At 41.0% G+C, this 20,419-nt stretch overlaps 1 protein-coding gene across 2 annotated transcripts in view; it reads right to left on the bottom strand.

The window, feature by feature from the left end:
- Positions 1–640: 640 nt before the first annotated feature.
- Positions 641–20,419, bottom strand: part of ahnak (AHNAK nucleoprotein) — a 32,002-nt gene continuing 12,223 nt past the window's right edge. For both annotated transcript variants that reach the window (XM_079167519.1, XM_079167520.1), the window contains one exon: positions 641–20,369. In XM_079167519.1, coding sequence (XP_079023645.1) covers positions 1,638–20,369 — 18,732 coding nt within the window. In that variant the 3' untranslated portion in view covers positions 641–1,637. The remainder of the gene's footprint in view (positions 20,370–20,419) is intronic.

Here is a 20,419-nt window from a genome sequence, read left to right as displayed (position 1 = left end):
AATTGTTTAAGACTATTTTCAATATATGACTATTGTATGAGTAATTCTGACTTTTTTATTGACTATACATTATATCAAACATTATAGTATGGCATTAATTTGTCTCATTATATTATGACTTTGTAATTTGGGATACTACACTATGACTTTTTATTTTTTATTTTTTTACATGTTACACTATGACTTTTTTAACATAATATCTACCACCTTTTATGATTTTCTTTCAACATGATATATTATGACTTTTATGATTTTTTTTATGGCTTTTTTAGCATATATATTATTCTTTGACATACATTACTATGACTTTTTATGCCTTTTTGACATACTATGACTCAACACTGTTAACATTCACCATAGCGAAACCGGTGCAAGGCGTGTGCAGCAAAAAATGACATTACCACTCCCTGTGCGTAGAGAGTGAAGGCGCAGTGGGCAAATTTAGTAAGTTTAAGATGTTAACTGTACATTATGTAAAGAACTGTTGATGACTCAAGTTGGATTGATTAATGGATGATTGATATTGATAAAAACGTGGATAAAATGACTAACATAGAACGAAATACAGACAGACACAATCAAGTATTGCCTGTATCATATCACATGATTAAGGCACTTGGAAATACGGATTTCAGAAATCTTATACATTCTATAAATCTTTTTATTTAGTTTATTTGGCAGAATGCACACAAAAGAATAGACCCAAAGAAGCATGCCTTATCTCCATCATATCTGATTAAAACTATGCAACTCGCTATTAACACAGATTTCTTTTCTAAAAGTGACTGTTTCTTTGTGTTTTTTTGTTTTGTTTTGTTTTTTTACATTATCATAAGGTGAGTGTACAAAAGGAGAGTGACAGGAAACAGAACAGGTGAGGATGGAAATGACACACTATTGGGAAGCGAAACATGTTTAAAACAAATGAAACAATGCATATTTTTTGGAAATGTTACACAATCAGAGGATGAATAAAGTTTCTTAAAAAATGAACAGCACTTCAGAGAATTGGTAGTTTCCAAACAGTGATTGTCTTTGCAAATACGGTATATACAACACCGTTACTCTTTAGAATGGGTTATAAAGGGCCAGCTCTATGTTGCCTAAATATGTTTCTACACAGATTATATAATTACAAGGCTTGAAAATAAAATCATTTCATACATACAATAACTGGTAACTGTTTATACTCGTGTCTGAGTGTACAAACAACATCTTCCTTCAAAATAACAATTGTAACTATCTGTTCTGTGCAATAAACCCCTGGATACAAATATACTACACCTGTTCATTAATAACATTCATTTAATATCATAAAATAGGACAAAATGACAACCCTGTAATGAACTATTTGTGAAAATTTGGTGGGATGGCATGTGTTCAATAAATCTGGACTATGTACAAAAAAAACAATATTTATTACTACAATACAAATTTATCTTATTTACAGTTATAAGGGATTTTGAACAATCTCATGCACTCCTGTCTAATTACTGAAAAAAAAATTACACATAGTTGACAATATTGAGATGACTGTGTAGGTGCCCTTAGGTGTTAAAGATGTATGCATTGAAGAATTTGCCGTATTAGAGTCTATTTGGGTGTACATGAAAGAGTTTAATTTACCTCATAATTAATCATTTTTTTGGTGAAACAGATAGTTCAAGTCTTGGGAACCTGAAACCACCTCTCGAACCACTGTCACTGCTGGAAGATGAAGACAATCTGGACTTTTTAGAGGGTAAATTAACACCTGCACCTGCTTCACCCTCCTCACCAAGTGACACTTCATATGAGCCCTTTGACTTTGAACCAAAACCTCCGAAGGTGCCAAACTTCAACTTGCCTTTCTTTCCTTTGACCTTGCTTCCTCCTAAGTCTAATGAAATGTCACCACCCTCAGCTTCTAAGTGACCTGAAGAAGAACTTACTGCAAGCCCCCCCTCATCACTCAGAGAAGAAGACCGATGCCTTGATTTCTTGAATAGATCCAGTGAGGCTGACTTTCCTTTAGTTGACACACTGAGCCCAGTATCACCCTCTACTTCAAATTTTCCACCTATCAGTTTCCCAGTATGTGCCTTACTGCCTTTTCCACTTGTACTCAATTCTACCTCTGGTACCCGAAGGTCACCTGCACTACTGCCCTTTGCTTTTGATTTACCAAACATTTTTGGCATCTTTACCTTTACCTTTCCTTCTCTTTGCCTCAGTTCTGGACTGGGAACCTCAACATTTTGTGAACTGACTTGGCAACTGACAGATGGAGACTTTATATTCATTCCTCCACTAGCTGATTCAACATTTCCTCCACCTGCCTGGCCTTCCATCTGAGGCAGAGCAATACCAAATTTTGGCACCTTGATTTTGGGAAATGTTACAGTACCTTCTGGGTAATGAAGGCCACCGCTTGCACTGCCCCCTGAAACACTTGCATCAATCTCTGCACCACCTTTCACATTCATTTTTGGGCCTTTAGGATTCAATTTGACATCTGTCTCTCCCAAATGAAAATTTGGACTGTCAATACCAGAACTTGGTGATTTGATATCTAATTCCACATCAGGAAAATGAAGCTTACCAAAAAGAGGCTTCTTTACCTTTGTTCCTTTGACATGAATATTGGGTGTGTCTAAATCCAGGTCTGTTGCTGATGTTTCTATGTCTATATCAGGTTTCTTTGCCTTTCCTTTCACTTTAGGAAGTTTGAATTTCCCCTTTTTCCCCTTTACATTGACATTCAAATCAGGGGCATCAAGACTTGCTTCAGTATGTGGGAGACTCATTTCTGATTTTGAACCTTGTGCTTCCACACTGAGTTCCGGGGATTTCATTCCAAACTTAGGACCTTTGAACTTGGGAAATGTAACACCGGTCAGACCATGATCAATAGACCCACCTTCCATAGTGATGGTGGGTACAGCAATGTTAGCATTTGGACCTCTGATATCTGCTTCCAATTTTGGGACTGATGCATCCATCGTTCCTTTGACTTTAGGCCCTTTTACTTTGACATCAACACCAGGTGCTTTCAAGTCAATGTTTCCTTTGGGAAGTTTTATATCAATGTCTGAACCCTCCACTTTTGGACCTTTGATGTTGAATGATGGCAATGACATTTTAGGCATTTCAAATTCACCCTTGGGCTTTTTAATATTAAACTCTGGACCTTTGATGTCAACTTCAGGTGTGTTCACATCAATGTTAGTTTTGGAAATGTTTATATTAGCATCTGGACCCACAAGCTTGGGACCTTTGGTGCCAAATGATGGCATTTTGATTGTAGGCATGTCAAATCCACCCTTTGGCCCTTCAAAATCAACCTTTGGACCTTTGACGTCAATGTCAGGTGTTTTTATGTCACCTTCAATCTTTGGAACTGACACATCGAAATCTCCCTTCATTTTGGGTCCTTTCAGACTCAAATCCCATTCGGGCAGCTTGGGTCCTGATATTGATGGCATGTGGAATTTGGATCCTTTCAATTTCATATCAGGGCCTTCAACATCAAAGTCCGGCCCTTTAATGTCAACATCAGGTACTTTAACATCAATGTTACCTTTGGGAAGGTTTACATCAAAATCTGGAACCTCCACTTTAGGACCTTGGAAGCCAAATGATGGCATTTTGATTTTAGGCATTTCAAATCCACCTTTGGAACCTTCAATATCAACCTGTGGACCTTTGATGTCAATATCAGGTGATTTTATGCCTCCCTTAATCTTTGGCAATGACATATCCACATCACCTTTCATTTTGGGACCTTTCAGGTTGAAATCCACATCTGGCATGGAAAGTTTCGGTCCTGAAATGCTTGGCATGTGGAATTTGGGTCCTCTGATTTTACCACTTGGACTCTCAATGTCAAAATCTGGTCCTTTGATATCCAATTGAGGAGCATTAATGTCAATATCAGCTTTCGGAAGGCTTACATCAACTTCTGGCCCTTCAACGTTTGGACCTTTCATTCCAAAGGACGGAATTTTAAATGTAGGCATTTTAAATCCTCCTTTGTGGCCCTCAATGTCAATATCTGGTCCTTCAATGTCAACCTTGGGAGCTCTTATGTCACCTTCAATCTTTGGAACTGACACATCGAAATCTCCCTTCATTTTGGGTCCTTTCAGACTCAAATCCCATTCGGGCAGCTTGGGTCCTGATATTGATGGCATGTGGAATTTGGATCCTTTCAATTTCATATCAGGGCCTTCAACATCAAAGTCCGGCCCTTTAATGTTAACATCAGGTACTTTAACATCAATTTTACCTTTGGGAAGGTTTACATCAACATCTGGAACCTCCACATTTGGACCTTGGAAGCCAAATGATGGCATTTTGATTTTAGGCATTTCAAATCCACCTTTGGAACCTTCAATATCAACCTGTGGACCTTTGATGTCAATATCAGGTGATTTTATGCCTCCCTTAATCTTTGGCAATGACATGTCCACATCACCTTTCATTTTGGGACCTTTCAGATTGAAATCCACATCTGGCATGGAAAGTTTCGGTCCTGAAATGCTTGGCATGTGGAATTTGGGTCCTCTGATTTTACCACTTGGACTCTCAATGTCAAAGTCTGGTCCTTTGATATCCAAATCAGGTGTGTTTATGTCAATATCAGCTTTCGGGAGGCTTACATCAACTTCTGGCCCTTCAACGTTTGGACCTTTCAGTCCAAAGGATGGCAATTTAAATTTAGGCATTTTAAATCCTCCTTTGTGGCCATCAATGTCGATATCTGGTCCTTCAATGTCAAGCTTAGGAGCTTTTATGTCACCCTCAATCTTTGGAACTGACACATCAAAATCTCCCTTCATTTTGGGTCCTTTCAGACTCAAATCCCATTCGGGCAGCTTGGGTCCTGATATTGATGGCATGTGGAATTTGGATCCTTTCAATTTCATATCAGGGCCTTCAACATCAAAGTCCGGCCCTTTAATGTCAACATCAGGTACTTTAACATCAATGTTACCTGTGGGAAGGTTTACATCAACATCTGGAAACTCCACTTTTGGACCTTTGAAGCCAAAAGATGGCATTTTCATTTTAGGCATTTCAAATCCACCTTTGGGACTTTCAATATCAACCTGTGGACCTTTGATGTCAACTTCAGGGGATTTTATGCCTCCCTTTATCTTTGGCAATGACATATCCACATCACCTTTCATTTTGGGACCTTTCAGGTTGAAATCCACATCTGGCATGGAAAGTTTTGGTCCTGAAATGTTTGGCATGTGGAATTTGGGTCCTCTGATTTTACCACTTGGACTCTCAATGTCAAAGTCTGGTCCTTTGATATCCAAGTCAGGTGTGTTTATGTCAATATCAGCTTTTGGGAGGCTTACATCAACTTCTGGCCCTTCAATGTTTGGGCCTTTCAGTCCAAAGGATGGCATCTTAAATTTAGGCATTTTAAATCCTCCTTTGTGGCCCTCAATGTCGATATCTGGTCCTTCAATGTCAACCTTGGGAGCTTTTATGTCACCTTCGATCTTTGGAACTGACACATCAAAATCTCCCTTCATTTTGGGTCCTTTCAGACTCAAATCCCATTCGGGCAGCTTGGGTCCTGATATTGATGGCATGTGGAATTTGGATCCTTTCAATTTCATATCAGGGCCTTCAACATCAAAGTCCGGCCCTTTAATGTCAACATCAGGTACTTTAACATCAATGTTACCTTTGGGAAGGTTTACATCAACATCTGGAAACTCCACTTTTGGACCTTTGAAGCCAAAAGATGGCATTTTCATTTTAGGCATTTCAAATCCACCTTTGGGACCTTCAATGTCAACCTGTGGACCTTTGATGTCAACTTCAGGTGATTTTATGCCTCCCTTTATTTTTGGCATTGACATATCCACATCACCTTTCATTTTGGGACCTTTCAGGTTGAAATCCACATCTGGCATGGAAAGTTTTGGTCCTGAAATGTTTGGCATGTGGAATTTGGGTCCTCTGATTTTACCACTTGGACTCTCAATGTCAAAATCTGGTCCTTTGATGTCCACATGAGGAGCATTAATGTCAATATCAGCTTTTGGGAGGCTTACATCAACTTCTGGCCCTTCAATGTTTGGGCCTTTCAGTCCAAAGGATGGCATCTTAAATTTAGGCATTTTAAATCCTCCTTTGTGGCCCTCAATGTCAATATCTGGTCCTTCAATGTCAACCTTGGGAGCTTTTATGTCACCTTCGATCTTTGGAACTGACACATCGAAATCTCCCTTCATTTTGGGTCCTTTCAGACTTAAATCCCAATCGGGCAGCTTGGGTCCTGATATTGATGGCATGTGGAATTTGGATCCTTTCAATTTCATATCAGGGCCTTCAACATCAAAGTCCGGCCCTTTAATGTCAACATCAGGTACTTTAACATCAATGTTACCTTTGGGAAGGTTTACATCAACATCTGGAACCTCCACTTTGGGACCTGTGAAGCCAAATGATGGCATTTTGATTTTAGGCATTTCAAATCCACCTTTGGGACCTTCAATATCAACCTTTGGACCTTTGATGTCAATATCAGGTGATTTTATGCCTCCCTTAATCTTTGGCAATGACATATCCACATCACCTTTCATTTTGGGACCTTTCAGGTTGAAATCCACATCTGGCATGGAAAGTTTTGGTCCTGAAATGTTTGGCATGTGGAATTTGGGTCCTCTGATTTTACCACTTGGACTCTCAATGTCAAGATCTGGTCCTTTGATGTCCACATGAGGAGCATTAATGTCAATATCAGCTTTTGGGAGGCTTACATCAACTTCTGGCCCTTCAATGTTTGGGCCTTTCATTCCAAAGGATGGCATCTTAAATTTAGGCATTTTAAATCCTCCTTTGTGGCCCTCAATGTCAATATCTGGTCCTTCAATGTCAACCTTGGGAGCTTTTATGTCACCTTCGATCTTTGGAACTGACACATCGAAATCTCCCTTCATTTTGGGTCCTTTCAGACTTAAATCCCATTCGGGCAGCTTGGGTCCTGATATTGATGGCATGTGGAATTTGGATCCTTTCAATTTCATATCAGGGCCTTCAACATCAAAGTCCGGCCCTTTAATGTCAACATCAGGTACTTTAATATCAATGTTACCTTTGGGAAGGTTTACATCAACATCTGGAACCTCCACTTTGGGACCTGTGAAGCCAAATGATGGCATTTTGATTTTAGGCATTTCAAATCCACCTTTGGGACCTTCAATATCAACCTGTGGACCTTTGATGTCAATATCAGGTGATTTTATGCCTCCCTTAATCTTTGGCAATGACATATCCACATCACCTTTCATTTTGGGACCTTTCAGGTTGAAATCCACATCTGGCATGGAAAGTTTTGGTCCTGAAATGTTTGGCATGTGGAATTTGGGTCCTCTGATTTTACCACTTGGACTCTCAATGTCAAGATCTGGTCCTTTGATGTCCACATGAGGAGCATTAATGTCAATATCAGCTTTTGGGAGGCTTACATCAACTTCTGGCCCTTCAATGTTTGGACCTTTCAGTCCAAAGGATGGCAATTTAAATTTAGGCATTTTAAATCCTCCTTTGTGGCCATCAATGTCGATATCTGGTCCTTCAATGTCAACCTTGGGAGCTTTTATGTCACCTTCGATCTTTGGAACTGACACATCGAAATCTCCCTTCATTTTGGGTCCTTTCAGACTCAAATCCCATTCGGGCAGCTTGGGTCCTGATATTGATGGCATGTGGAATTTGGATCCTTTCAATTTCATATCAGGGCCTTCAACATCAAAGTCCGGCCCTTTAATGTCAACATCAGGTACTTTAATATCAATGTTACCTTTGGGAAGGTTTACATCAACATCTGGAACCTCCACTTTTGGACCTTGGAGGCCAAATGATGGCATTTTGATTTTGGGCATTTCAAATCCACCTTTGGGACCTTCAATATCAACCTGTGGACCTTTGATGTCAATATCAGGTGATTTTATGCCTCCCTTTATTTTTGGCATTGACATATCCACATCACCTTTCATTTTGGGACCTTTCAGGTTGAAATCCACATTTGGCATGGAAAGTTTCGGTCCTGAAATGCTTGGCATGTTGAATTTGGGTCCTCTGATTTTACCACTTGGACTCTCAATGTCAAAGTCTGGTCCTTTGATATCCAAGTCAGGTGTGTTTATGTCAATATCAGCTTTTGGGAGGCTTACATCAACTTCTGGCCCTTCAATGTTTGGGCCTTTCAGTCCAAAGGATGGCATCTTAAATTTAGGCATTTTAAATCCTCCTTTGTGGCCCTCAATGTCAATATCTGGTCCTTCAATGTCAACCTTGGGAGCTTTTATGTCACCTTCGATCTTTGGAACTGACACATCGAAATCTCCCTTCATTTTGGGTCCTTTCAGACTTAAATCCCATTCGGGCAGCTTGGGTCCTGATATTGATGGCATGTGGAATTTGGATCCTTTCAATTTCATATCAGGGCCTTCAACATCAAAGTCCGGCCCTTTAATGTCAACATCAGGTACTTTAATATCAATGTTACCTTTGGGAAGGTTTACATCAACATCTGGAACCTCCACTTTTGGACCTTGGAAGCCAAATGATGGCATTTTGATTTTGGGCATTTCAAATCCACCTTTGGGACCTTCAATATCAACCTGTGGACCTTTGATGTCAATATCAGGTGATTTTATGCCTCCCTTTATTTTTGGCATTGACATATCCACATCACCTTTCATTTTGGGACCTTTCAGGTTGAAATCCACATTTGGCATGGAAAGTTTCGGTCCTGAAATGCTTGGCATGTTGAATTTGGGTCCTCTGATTTTACCACTTGGACTCTCAATGTCAAAGTCTGGTCCTTTGATATCCAAGTCAGGTGTGTTTATGTCAATATCAGCTTTTGGGAGGCTTACATCAACTTCTGGCCCTTCAATGTTTGGGCCTTTCAGTCCAAAGGATGGCATCTTAAATTTAGGCATTTTAAATCCTCCTTTGTGGCCCTCAATGTCAATATCTGGTCCTTCAATGTCAACCTTGGGAGCTTTTATGTCACCTTCGATCTTTGGAACTGACACATCGAAATCTCCCTTCATTTTGGGTCCTTTCAGACTTAAATCCCATTCGGGCAGCTTGGGTCCTGATATTGATGGCATGTGGAATTTGGATCCTTTCAATTTCATATCAGGGCCTTCAACATCAAAGTCCGGCCCTTTAATGTCAACATCAGGTACTTTAATATCAATGTTACCTTTGGGAAGGTTTACATCAACATCTGGAACCTCCACTTTTGGACCTTGGAAGCCAAATGATGGCATTTTGATTTTAGGCATTTCAAATCCACCTTTGGGACCTTCAATATCAACCTGTGGACCTTTGATGTCAATATCAGGTGATTTTATGCCTCCCTTCATTTTAGGCATTGACATATCCACATCACCTTTCATTTTGGGACCTTTCAGGTTGAAATCCACATCTGGCATGGAAAGTTTTGGTCCTGAAATGCTTGGCATGTGGAATTTGGGTCCTCTGATTTTACCACTTGGACTCTCAATGTCAAAGTCTGGTCCTTTGATATCCAAGTCCGGTGTGTTTATGTCAATATCTGCTTTCGGGAGGCTTACATCAACTTCTGGCCCTTCAATGTTTGGACCTTTCAGTCCAAAGGATGGCAATTTAAATTTAGGCATTTTAAATCCTCCTTTGTGGCCATCAATGTCAATATCTGGTCCTTCAATGTCAACCTTGGGAGCTTTTATGTCACCTTCGATCTTTGGAACTGACACATCGAAATCTCCCTTCATTTTGGGTCCTTTCAGACTTAAATCCCATTCGGGCAGCTTGGGTCCTGATATTGATGGCATGTGGAATTTGGATCCTTTCAATTTCATATCAGGGCCTTCAACATCAAAGTCCGGCCCTTTAATGTCAACATCAGGTACTTTAATATCAATGTTACCTTTGGGAAGGTTTACATCAACATCTGGAACCTCCACTTTAGGACCTTGGAAGCCAAATGATGGCATTTTGATTTTAGGCATTTCAAATCCACCTTTGGGACCTTCAATATCAACCTGTGGACCTTTGATGTCAATATCAGGTGATTTTATGCCTCCCTTTATTTTTGGCATTGACATATCCACATCACCTTTCATTTTGGGACCTTTCAGGTTGAAATCCACATCTGGCATGGAAAGTTTTGGTCCTGAAATGCTTGGCATGTGGAATTTGGGTCCTCTGATTTTACCACTTGGACTCTCAATGTCAAAGTCTGGTCCTTTGATATCCAAGTCCGGTGTGTTTATGTCAATATCAGCTTTCGGGAGGCTTACATCAACTTCTGGCCCTTCAACGTTTGGACCTTTCAGTCCAAAGGATGGCAATTTAAATTTAGGCATTTTAAATCCTCCTTTGTGGCCATCAATGTCGATATCTGGTCCTTCAATGTCAACCTTGGGAGCTTTTATGTCACCTTCGATCTTTGGAACTGACACATCGAAATCTCCCTTCATTTTGGGTCCTTTCAGACTCAAATCCCATTCGGGCAGCTTGGGTCCTGATATTGATGGCATGTGGAATTTGGATCCTTTCAATTTCATATCAGGGCCTTCAACATCAAAGTCCGGCCCTTTAATGTCAACATCAGGTACTTTAATATCAATGTTACCTTTGGGAAGGTTTACATCAACATCTGGAACCTCCACTTTTGGACCTTGGAAGCCAAATGATGGCATTTTGATTTTGGGCATTTCAAATCCACCTTTGGGACCTTCAATATCAACCTGTGGACCTTTGATGTCAATATCAGGTGATTTTATGCCTCCCTTTATTTTTGGCATTGACATATCCACATCACCTTTCATTTTGGGACCTTTCAGGTTGAAATCCACATTTGGCATGGAAAGTTTCGGTCCTGAAATGCTTGGCATGTTGAATTTGGGTCCTCTGATTTTACCACTTGGACTCTCAATGTCAAAGTCTGGTCCTTTGATATCCAAGTCAGGTGTGTTTATGTCAATATCAGCTTTTGGGAGGCTTACATCAACTTCTGGCCCTTCAATGTTTGGGCCTTTCAGTCCAAAGGATGGCATCTTAAATTTAGGCATTTTAAATCCTCCTTTGTGGCCCTCAATGTCAATATCTGGTCCTTCAATGTCAACCTTGGGAGCTTTTATGTCACCTTCGATCTTTGGAACTGACACATCGAAATCTCCCTTCATTTTGGGTCCTTTCAGACTTAAATCCCATTCGGGCAGCTTGGGTCCTGATATTGATGGCATGTGGAATTTGGATCCTTTCAATTTCATATCAGGGCCTTCAACATCAAAGTCCGGCCCTTTAATGTCAACATCAGGTACTTTAACATCAATGTTACCTTTGGGAAGGTTTACATCAACATCTGGAACCTCCACTTTTGGACCTTGGAAGCCAAATGATGGCATTTTGATTTTAGGCATTTCAAATCCACCTTTGGGACCTTCAATATCAACCTGTGGACCTTTGATGTCAATATCAGGTGATTTTATGCCTCCCTTTATCTTTGGCATTGACATATCCACATCACCTTTCATTTTGGGACCTTTCAGGTTGAAATCCACATTTGGCATGGAAAGTTTCGGTCCTGAAATGCTTGGCATGTGGAATTTGGGTCCTCTGATTTTACCACTTGGACTCTCAATGTCAAAGTCTGGTCCTTTGATATCCAAGTCCGGTGTGTTTATGTCAATATCAGCTTTCGGGAGGCTTACATCAACTTCTGGCCCTTCAATGTTTGGACCTTTCAGTCCAAAGGATGGCAATTTAAATTTAGGCATTTTAAATCCTCCTTTGTCGCCATCAATGTCGATATCTGGTCCTTCAATGTCAACCTTGGGAGCTTTTATGTCACCCTCAATCTTTGGAACTGACACATCGAAATCTCCCTTCATTTTGGGTCCTTTCAGACTCAAATCCCATTCGGGCAGCTTGGGTCCTGATATTGATGGCATGTGGAATTTGGATCCTTTCAATTTCATATCAGGGCCTTCAACATCAAAGTCCGGCCCTTTAATGTCAACATCAGGTACTTTAACGTCAATGTTACCTTTGGGAAGGTTTACATCAACATCTGGAACCTCCACTTTGGGACCTGTGAAGCCAAATGATGGCATCTTGATTTTAGGCATTTCAAATCCACCTTTGGGACCTTCAATATCAACCTGTGGACCTTTGATGTCAATATCAGGTGATTTTATGCCTCCCTTTATTTTAGGCATTGACATATCCACATCACCTTTCATTTTGGGACCTTTCAGGTTGAAATCCACATCTGGCATGGAAAGTTTTGGTCCTGAAATGCTTGGCATGTTGAATTTGGGTCCTCTGATTTTACCACTTGGACTCTCAATGTCAAAGTCTGGTCCTTTGATATCCAAGTCCGGTGTGTTTATGTCAATATCAGCTTTCGGGAGGCTTACATCAACTTCTGGCCCTTCAATGTTTGGACCTTTCAGTCCAAAGGATGGCAATTTAAATTTAGGCATTTTAAATCCTCCTTTGTCGCCATCAATGTCGATATCTGGTCCTTCAATGTCAACCTTGGGAGCTTTTATGTCACCCTCAATCTTTGGAACTGACACATCGAAATCTCCCTTCATTTTGGGTCCTTTCAGACTCAAATCCCATTCGGGCAGCTTGGGTCCTGATATTGATGGCATGTGGAATTTGGATCCTTTCAATTTCATATCAGGGCCTTCAACATCAAAGTCCGGCCCTTTAATGTCAACATCAGGTACTTTAACATCAATGTTACCTTTGGGAAGGTTTACATCAACATCTGGAAGCTCCACTTTGGGACCTGTGAAGCCAAATGACGGCATTTTGATTTTAGGCATTTCAAATCCACCTTTGGGACCTTCAATATCAACCTGTGGACCTTTGATGTCAATATCAGGTGATTGTATTTCTCCCTTTATCTTTGGCATTGACATAGCCACATCACCTTTCATTTTGGGACCTTTCAGGTTGAAATCCACATTTGGCATGGAAAGTTTTGGTCCTGAAATGCTTGGCATGTTGAATTTGGGTCCTCTGATTTTACCACTTGGACTCTCAATGTCAAAGTCTGGTCCTTTGATATCCAAGTCAGGTGTGTTTATGTCAATATCAGCTTTCGGGAGGCTTACATCAACTTCTGGCCCTTCAATGTTTGGGCCTTTCAGTCCAAAGGATGGCATCTTAAATTTAGGCATTTTAAGTCCTCCTTTGTGGCCCTCAATGTCGATATCTGGTCCTTCAATGTCAAGCTTGGGAGCTTTTATGTCACCTTCGATCTTTGGAACTGACACATCGAAATCTCCCTTCATTTTGGGTCCTTTCAGACTCAAATCCCATTCGGGCAGCTTGGGTCCTGATATTGATGGCATGTGGAATTTGGATCCTTTCAATTTCATATCAGGGCCTTCAACATCAAAGTCCGGCCCTTTAATGTTAACATCAGGTACTTTAACATCAATGTTACCTTTGGGAAGGTTTACATCAACATCTGGAACCTCCACTTTTGGACCTGTGAAGCCAAATGATGGCATTTTGATTTTAGGCATTTCAAATCCACCTTTGGGACCCTCAATATCAACCTGTGGACCTTTAATGTCAACTTCCGGTATTTTTATGTCTCCTATCTCTGGAGGTGACATATCCAAATCACCTTTGAGTTTGGGACTCTGCAGATTGAAATCCACATCTGGCATGGACATTTTTGGTCCTGTGATTTTGGGCATTTTGAGTTTTGGTCCCTTGACTTTTCCATCTGTAATCTCAATTTTAACACCTGGTCTTTCGATGTCGACATTGGGACTCTTTATGTCAATGCCAGCTTTGGGACGATTAATGTCAACTTCTGGCATTTCAACCTTTGGGGCTTTGAAACCAAATTTTGGCATCTTGAATTTTGATCCTTTAGTTTTCGAACCAGTCAACCCAAGGTCAAGATCAAGATGTTCAGAGCTACCAGTCTTCCCTTTAATGCTGATATCCCCTTTTACCATTTCCACATCAGTTTCTGGTGCCTTTATCTTTGGGCTCTTGAAACCAAACTTTGGCATTTTGAATTTAGATTTCTTTGTGCCAATTTCTGGAACGTCAATTGTCAGATCTGGACCCTCAAGTTCAGCTTTTGGTAGTTGAATACCCCCTTTCAGATCACCTTTCAACTTTGGCCCCTTCAGATTGATGTCAGCATCTGGCATTGATATTTTCGGTCCAGATATTTTTGGTAACTTTACCTTTGGTCCACTATCAAAATCAACCTTAGGACCTTTGATCTCAATCTCAGGTGTTTTCATGTCTCCCTCAATCTTTGGAGTGGCCATATCTCCCTTTATCTTGGGTCCTTTCAGACTCAAATCCCATTCGGGCAGCTTGGGTCCTGATATTGATGGCATGTGGAATTTGGATCCTTTCAATTTCATATCAGGGCCTTCAACATCAAAGTCCGGCCCTTTAATGTCAACATCAGGTACTTTAACATCAATGTTACCTTTGGGAAGGTTTACATCAACATCTGGAACCTCCACTTTTGGACCTTGGAAGCCAAATGATGGCATTTTGATTTTAGGCATTTCAAATCCACCTTTGGGACTTTCAATATCAACCTGTGGACCTTTGATGTCAATATCAGGTGATTGTATTTCTCCCTTTATCTTTGGCATTGACATATCCACATCACCTTTCATTTTGGGACCTTTCAGGTTGAAATCCACATTTGGCATGGAAAGTTTGGGTCCTGAAATGCTTGGCATGTTGAATGTGGGTCCTCTGATTTTACCACTTGGACTCTCAATGTCAAAGTCTGGTCCTTTGATATCCAAGTCAGGTGTGTTCATGTCAATATCAGCTTTCGGGAGGCTTACATCAACTTCTGGCCCTTCAATGTTTGGGCCTTTAAGTCCAAAGGATGGCATCTTAAATTTAGGCATTTTAAATCCTCCTTTGTGGCCCTCAATGTCGATATCTGGTCCTTCAATGTCAACCTTGGGAGCTTTTATGTCACCTTCGATCTTTGGAGCTGACACATCGAAATCTCCCTTCATTTTGGGTCCTTTCAGACTCAAATCCCATTCGGGCAGCTTTGGTCCTGATATTGATGGCATGTGGAATTTGGATCCTTTCAATTTCATATCAGGGCCTTCAACATCAAAGTCCGGCCCTTTAATGTTAACATCAGGTACTTTAACATCAATGTTACCTTTGGGAAGGTTTACATCAACATCTGGAACCTCCACTTTTGGACCTGTGAAGCCAAATGATGGCATTTTGATTTTAGGCATTTCAAATCCACCTTTGGGACTTTCAATATCAACCTGTGGACCTTTGATGTCAACGTCAGGTGATTTTATGCCTCCCTTTATCTTTGGTATTGACATATCCACATCACCTTTCATTTTGGGACCTTTCAGGTTGAAATCCACATTTGGCATGGAAAGTTTCGGTCCTGAAATGCTTGGCATGTTGAATTTGGGTCCTCTGATTTCACCACTTGGACTCTCAATGTCAAAATCTGGTCCTTTGATATCCACGTGAGGAGCGTTAATGTCAATTTCAGCTTTCGGGAGGCTTACATCAACTTCTGGACCTTCAACGTTTGCACCTTTCAGTCCTATGGATGGCATTTTAAATTTAGGCATTTTAAATCCTCCTTTTTGGCCATCAATGTCGATATCTGGGCCTTCAATGTCAACCTTGGGAACTTTTATGTCACCTTCGATCTTTGGAACTGACACATCGAAATCTCCCTTCATTTTGGGTCCTTTCAGACTCAAATCCCATTCGGGTAGCTTGGGTCCTGATATTGATGGCATGTGGAATTTGGATCCTTTCAATTTCATATCAGGGCCTTCAACGTCAAAGTCCGGCCCTTTAATGTCAACATCAGGTACTTTAACATCAATGTTACCTTTGGGAAGGTTTACATCAACATCTGGAACCTCCACTTTTGGACCTGTGAAGCCAAATGATGGCATTTTGATTTTAGGCATTTCAAATCCACCTTTGGAACCTTCAATATCAACCTGTGGACCTTTGATGTCAATATCAGGTGATTGTATTTCTCCCTTTATCTTTGGCATTGACATATCCACATCACCTTTCATTTTGGGACCTTTCAGGTTGAAATCCACATTTGGCATGGAAAGTTTCGGTCCTGAAATGCTTGGCATGTTGAATTTGGGTCCTCTGATTTTACCACTTGGACTCTCAATGTCAAAGTCTGGTCCTTTGATATCCAAGTCCGGTGTGTTTATGTCAATATCAGCTTTCGGGAGGCTTACATCAACTTCTGGCCCTTCAATGTTTGGGCCTTTCAGTCCAAAGGATGGCATCTTAAATTTAGGCATTTTAAGTCCTCCTTTGTGGCCCTCAATGTCGATATCTGGTCCTTCAATGTCAAGCTTGGGAGCTTTTATGTCACCTTCGATCTTTGGAACTGACACATCGAAATCTCCTTTCATTTTGGGTCCTTTCAGACTCAAATCCCAATCGGGCAGCTTGGGTCCTGATATTGATGGCATGTGGAATTTGGATCCTTTCAATTTCATATCAGGGCCTTCAACATCAAAGTCCGGCCCTTTAATGTTAACATCAGGTACTTTAACATCAATGTTACCTTTGGGAAGGTTTACATCAACATCTGGAACCTCCACTTTTGGACCTGTGAAGCCAAATGATGGCATTTTGATTTTAGGCATTTCAAATCCACCTTTGGGACCTTCAATATCAACCTGTGGACCTTTGATGTCAACGTCAGGTGATTTTATGCCTCCTTTTATCTTTGGTATTGACATATCCACATCACCTTTCATTTTGGGACCTTTCAGGTTGAAATCCACATTTGGCATGGAAAGTTTCGGTCCTGAAATGCTTGGCATGTTGAATTTGGGTCCTCTGATTTCACCACTTGGACTCTCAATGTCAAAATCTGGTCCTTTGATATCCACGTGAGGAGCATTAATGTCAATTTCAGCTTTCGGGAGGCTTACATCAACTTCTGGACCTTCAACGTTTGCACCTTTCAGTCCTATGGATGGCATTTTAAATTTAGGCATTTTAAATCCTCCTTTTTGGCCATCAATGTCGATATCTGGTCCTTCAATGTCAACCTTGGGAGCTTTTATGTCACCTTCGATCTTTGGAACTGACACATCGAAATCTCCCTTCATTTTGGGTCCTTTCAGACTTAAATCCCATTCGGGCAGCTTGGGTCCTGATATTGATGGCATGTGGAATTTGGATCCTTTCAATTTCATATCAGGGCCTTCAACATCAAAGTCCGGCAATTTAATGTTAGCATCAGGTACTTTAACATCAATGTTACCTTTGGGAAGGTTTACATCAACATCTGGAACCTCCACTTTTGGACCTGTGAAGCCAAATGATGGCATTTTGATTTTAGGCATTTCAACTCCACCTTTGGGACCTTCAATATCAACCTGTGGACCTTTGATGTCAACGTCAGGTGATTTAATGCCTCCCTTTATCTTTGGTATTGACATATCCACATCACCTTTCATTTTGGGACCTTTCAGGTTGAAATCCACATCTGGCATGGAAAGTTTTGGTCCTGAAATGTTTGGCATGTGGAATTTGGGTCCTCTGATTTCACCACTTGGACTCTCAATGTCAAAGTCTGGTCCTTTGATATCCACGTGAGGAGCATTAATGTCAATTTCAGCTTTCGGGAGGCTTACATCAACTTCTGTCCCTTCAATGTTTGGACCTTTCAGTCCAAAGGATGGCCTTTTAAATTTAGGCATTTTAAATCCTCCTTTGTGGCCATCAATATCGATATCTGGTCCTTCAATGTCAAGCTTGGGAGCTTTTATGTCACCTTCAATCTTTGGAGCTGACACATCGAAATCTCCCTTCAATTTTGATCCTTTCAATCGTGCATCAGGGCCTTCAACATCAAAGTCCGGCCCTTTAATGTCAACATCAGGTACTTTAACATCAATGTTACCTTTGGGAAGGTTCAAATCAACATCTGGACCTTCTACTTTTGGAGCTTTAATGCCAAATGATGGAATTTTAATTTTAGGCATTTTAAATCCACCTTTCTGGCCCTCAATGTCAACTTCTGCTCCTTCGATATCCACATCAGGAGCTTTTAGATTAGCTTCAATTTTTGAAACTGAAACATCCACATCCCTCTTTACCTTCGGACCTTTTAGTTTGATATCAAGATCTGCCATCTTTGGTCCTTTTACGGATGGTATCTTAACATTGGGTCCTTTCATTTCTACACCAGGGCCTTCAATGTCGAACTTTGGCACTTTAATGTCAACACCAGGTGCTTTAATGTCAATGTCCGTCTTTGGGAGGTTAATATTAACATCTGGATCTTCAACCTTCGCACCTTTCAAGCCAAATGATTTTGGCATAGAGATTTTTGGTCCTGATATGGTTGGGATGTTGAATTTGTCTCCTTTTCGTGTTGCATTCGGTCCTTCAGTGTCAACTCCTTGCCCTTCAATGTTAACCTCAGGTGGTTTCACATCAATGTTTAGATCCACATCTGGACCCTCCACTTCTTGACCTTTAATGTTAAAGGATGGCATCTTGATTTTCGGCATTTCAAATTCATCCTTTGGCCCTTCAATACCAACCTCTGGTCCTTTGACGTTAACTTTGCGTGCCTTCATGTCAATGTTTGCTCTCGGAAGGTTTTTATCAACATCTGGACCTTCAGCCTTTTGACCTTTCAAGCCAATTGATGGGATTTTAATTTTAGGCATTTCAAATCCACCTTTTGGATGTTCAATATCAACCTGTGGACCTTTTATGTCTACTTCAGGTGCTGTTAGGTCTCCTTTAATCTTTGGTATGTACAAAGCCACACCACCTTCATGTTTCTGACCTTTCAGATCAATGGACGGCATTGTACATTTTGAACTGTTGAATCCACCTTTAGGTCCCTCAAGGTCAATATTCACTTTGGGAGCTTGTATGTTTACATCTGGGCTTTCAACTTTAACTTTGGATGCTTTAAAGTCAACACCAGAAGCTTTTACATCAACTTTTGTTCCCTTGGCCCCAGATGATGGTATCTTTATCTGAGTCATTTTTAAATCTCCTTCTTTCGTCTCAATATTTATAGCTGGAACTTTAGTGTCCATTTTGGGTGACTTAATTTCTCCCTCAGTCTTTGCCACTGTTAAATCAATATTTCCCCCTACCCCTAGACCCTTTGTGTCTGGCCCAGAAAAAGATGGAACAGCCATTTCCATTTTGTATTTGATATCACTCATTGGTACTTTGGTTTGAATGCTAGAGTTGATTTCAGGTGCTTTGAACTCTGCCTCTGGAAGTCTTACATTGACGACTGGTCCGGCAATGTTAGTACTATTACCTTTGATCTCCATAACTTTACCTTTGACATCTAGTTCTGGTTTCTGCACAGTGTCTATTCCAGGTGCTTTTATTCCTCCCTTTGTGCTTGGCAGGCTGACATCAACCTCACCTTTTAACTTTGAACCCTTAATGTTGACATTGTCACCTGCCATTGAAATCTTGCCTGGCCCTGAGGAATAACCTGTGGAAACATTGCCAACTGTTATTGCTGGTCCTCCTAGTCTGCTGCCTGATCCCTTTGCCTGCGGGTAACTGATGGTAGTTTCAGATACCTTCATCTTTGTCCTCTCACCTAAACTGGTGTCAATACTTCCCTCTTGTGTTTTATCCATGGATGAAGTCAAAGTCTGCATGCTTTTTCCTGGTAAAGAAAGACCAACTGACCCTCCGTTCTCATCAGTTGAGGTTACTTCTGCACCTCCCAACCCTCCTATCGTAACATGTCCACTACCAGTGTTTGTGCTGTCTCTTAGTGTCATGCTTGTTCCTGACATCTGAATGCTGCCATCACCTTGCTCCCCACTCCCTCTTGAGATCTCAAAGCTCCTCTGGCCTTTACCCTCTGTTACTCCAAAGCTAGACCCTTTAAATCTGGGACCTTCGATCTCTCTTGTAGTTGTGACCTGAACATTCCCACTGCCCCATCCTGTCTCTGTGGAGCTAACTTGTGGCCTAGTGTAAGAGACCTTACTTGACTCAAAAACTCCCTCTTCTGCTCCCACATTACCTGAAGGGCTGCCTTGGACGAATTGTCTAAGAGGAGAGCCATCACCAGATTCATGCCGTAGCCCCTTAAACTCTGGGCTTGAAAGTTCACGTTGCTCACTTATGCCACCCGGCATATCCACTGTGTAGGTGGTGATGCGGCGGGTGACGGTCGTAATTGTGCTGCCATCGTTGCTTGTGCTGCTATGCCGCTCTGTGCGAACATCTACTCCCTCTGCAAGGTCTTCAGACTTCAGCCTTGGTTTAATCTTCTTTGAAAATATTCTCCTATAGTCCTCATCCTCCCCACTCTGTAGAAAAATACAGTAAGACGTACAACATGGAAATGTTATCATCCCAT

Source organism: Pholis gunnellus (genome assembly GCF_910591455.1).
Source record: "Pholis gunnellus genome assembly, chromosome: 10".
NCBI classification, from domain to species: Eukaryota; Metazoa; Chordata; class Actinopteri; order Perciformes; family Pholidae; genus Pholis; species Pholis gunnellus.
The sequence above is the reverse complement of the archived record's forward strand: the minus strand, read 5'-3'. Positions and strand labels throughout refer to the sequence as shown.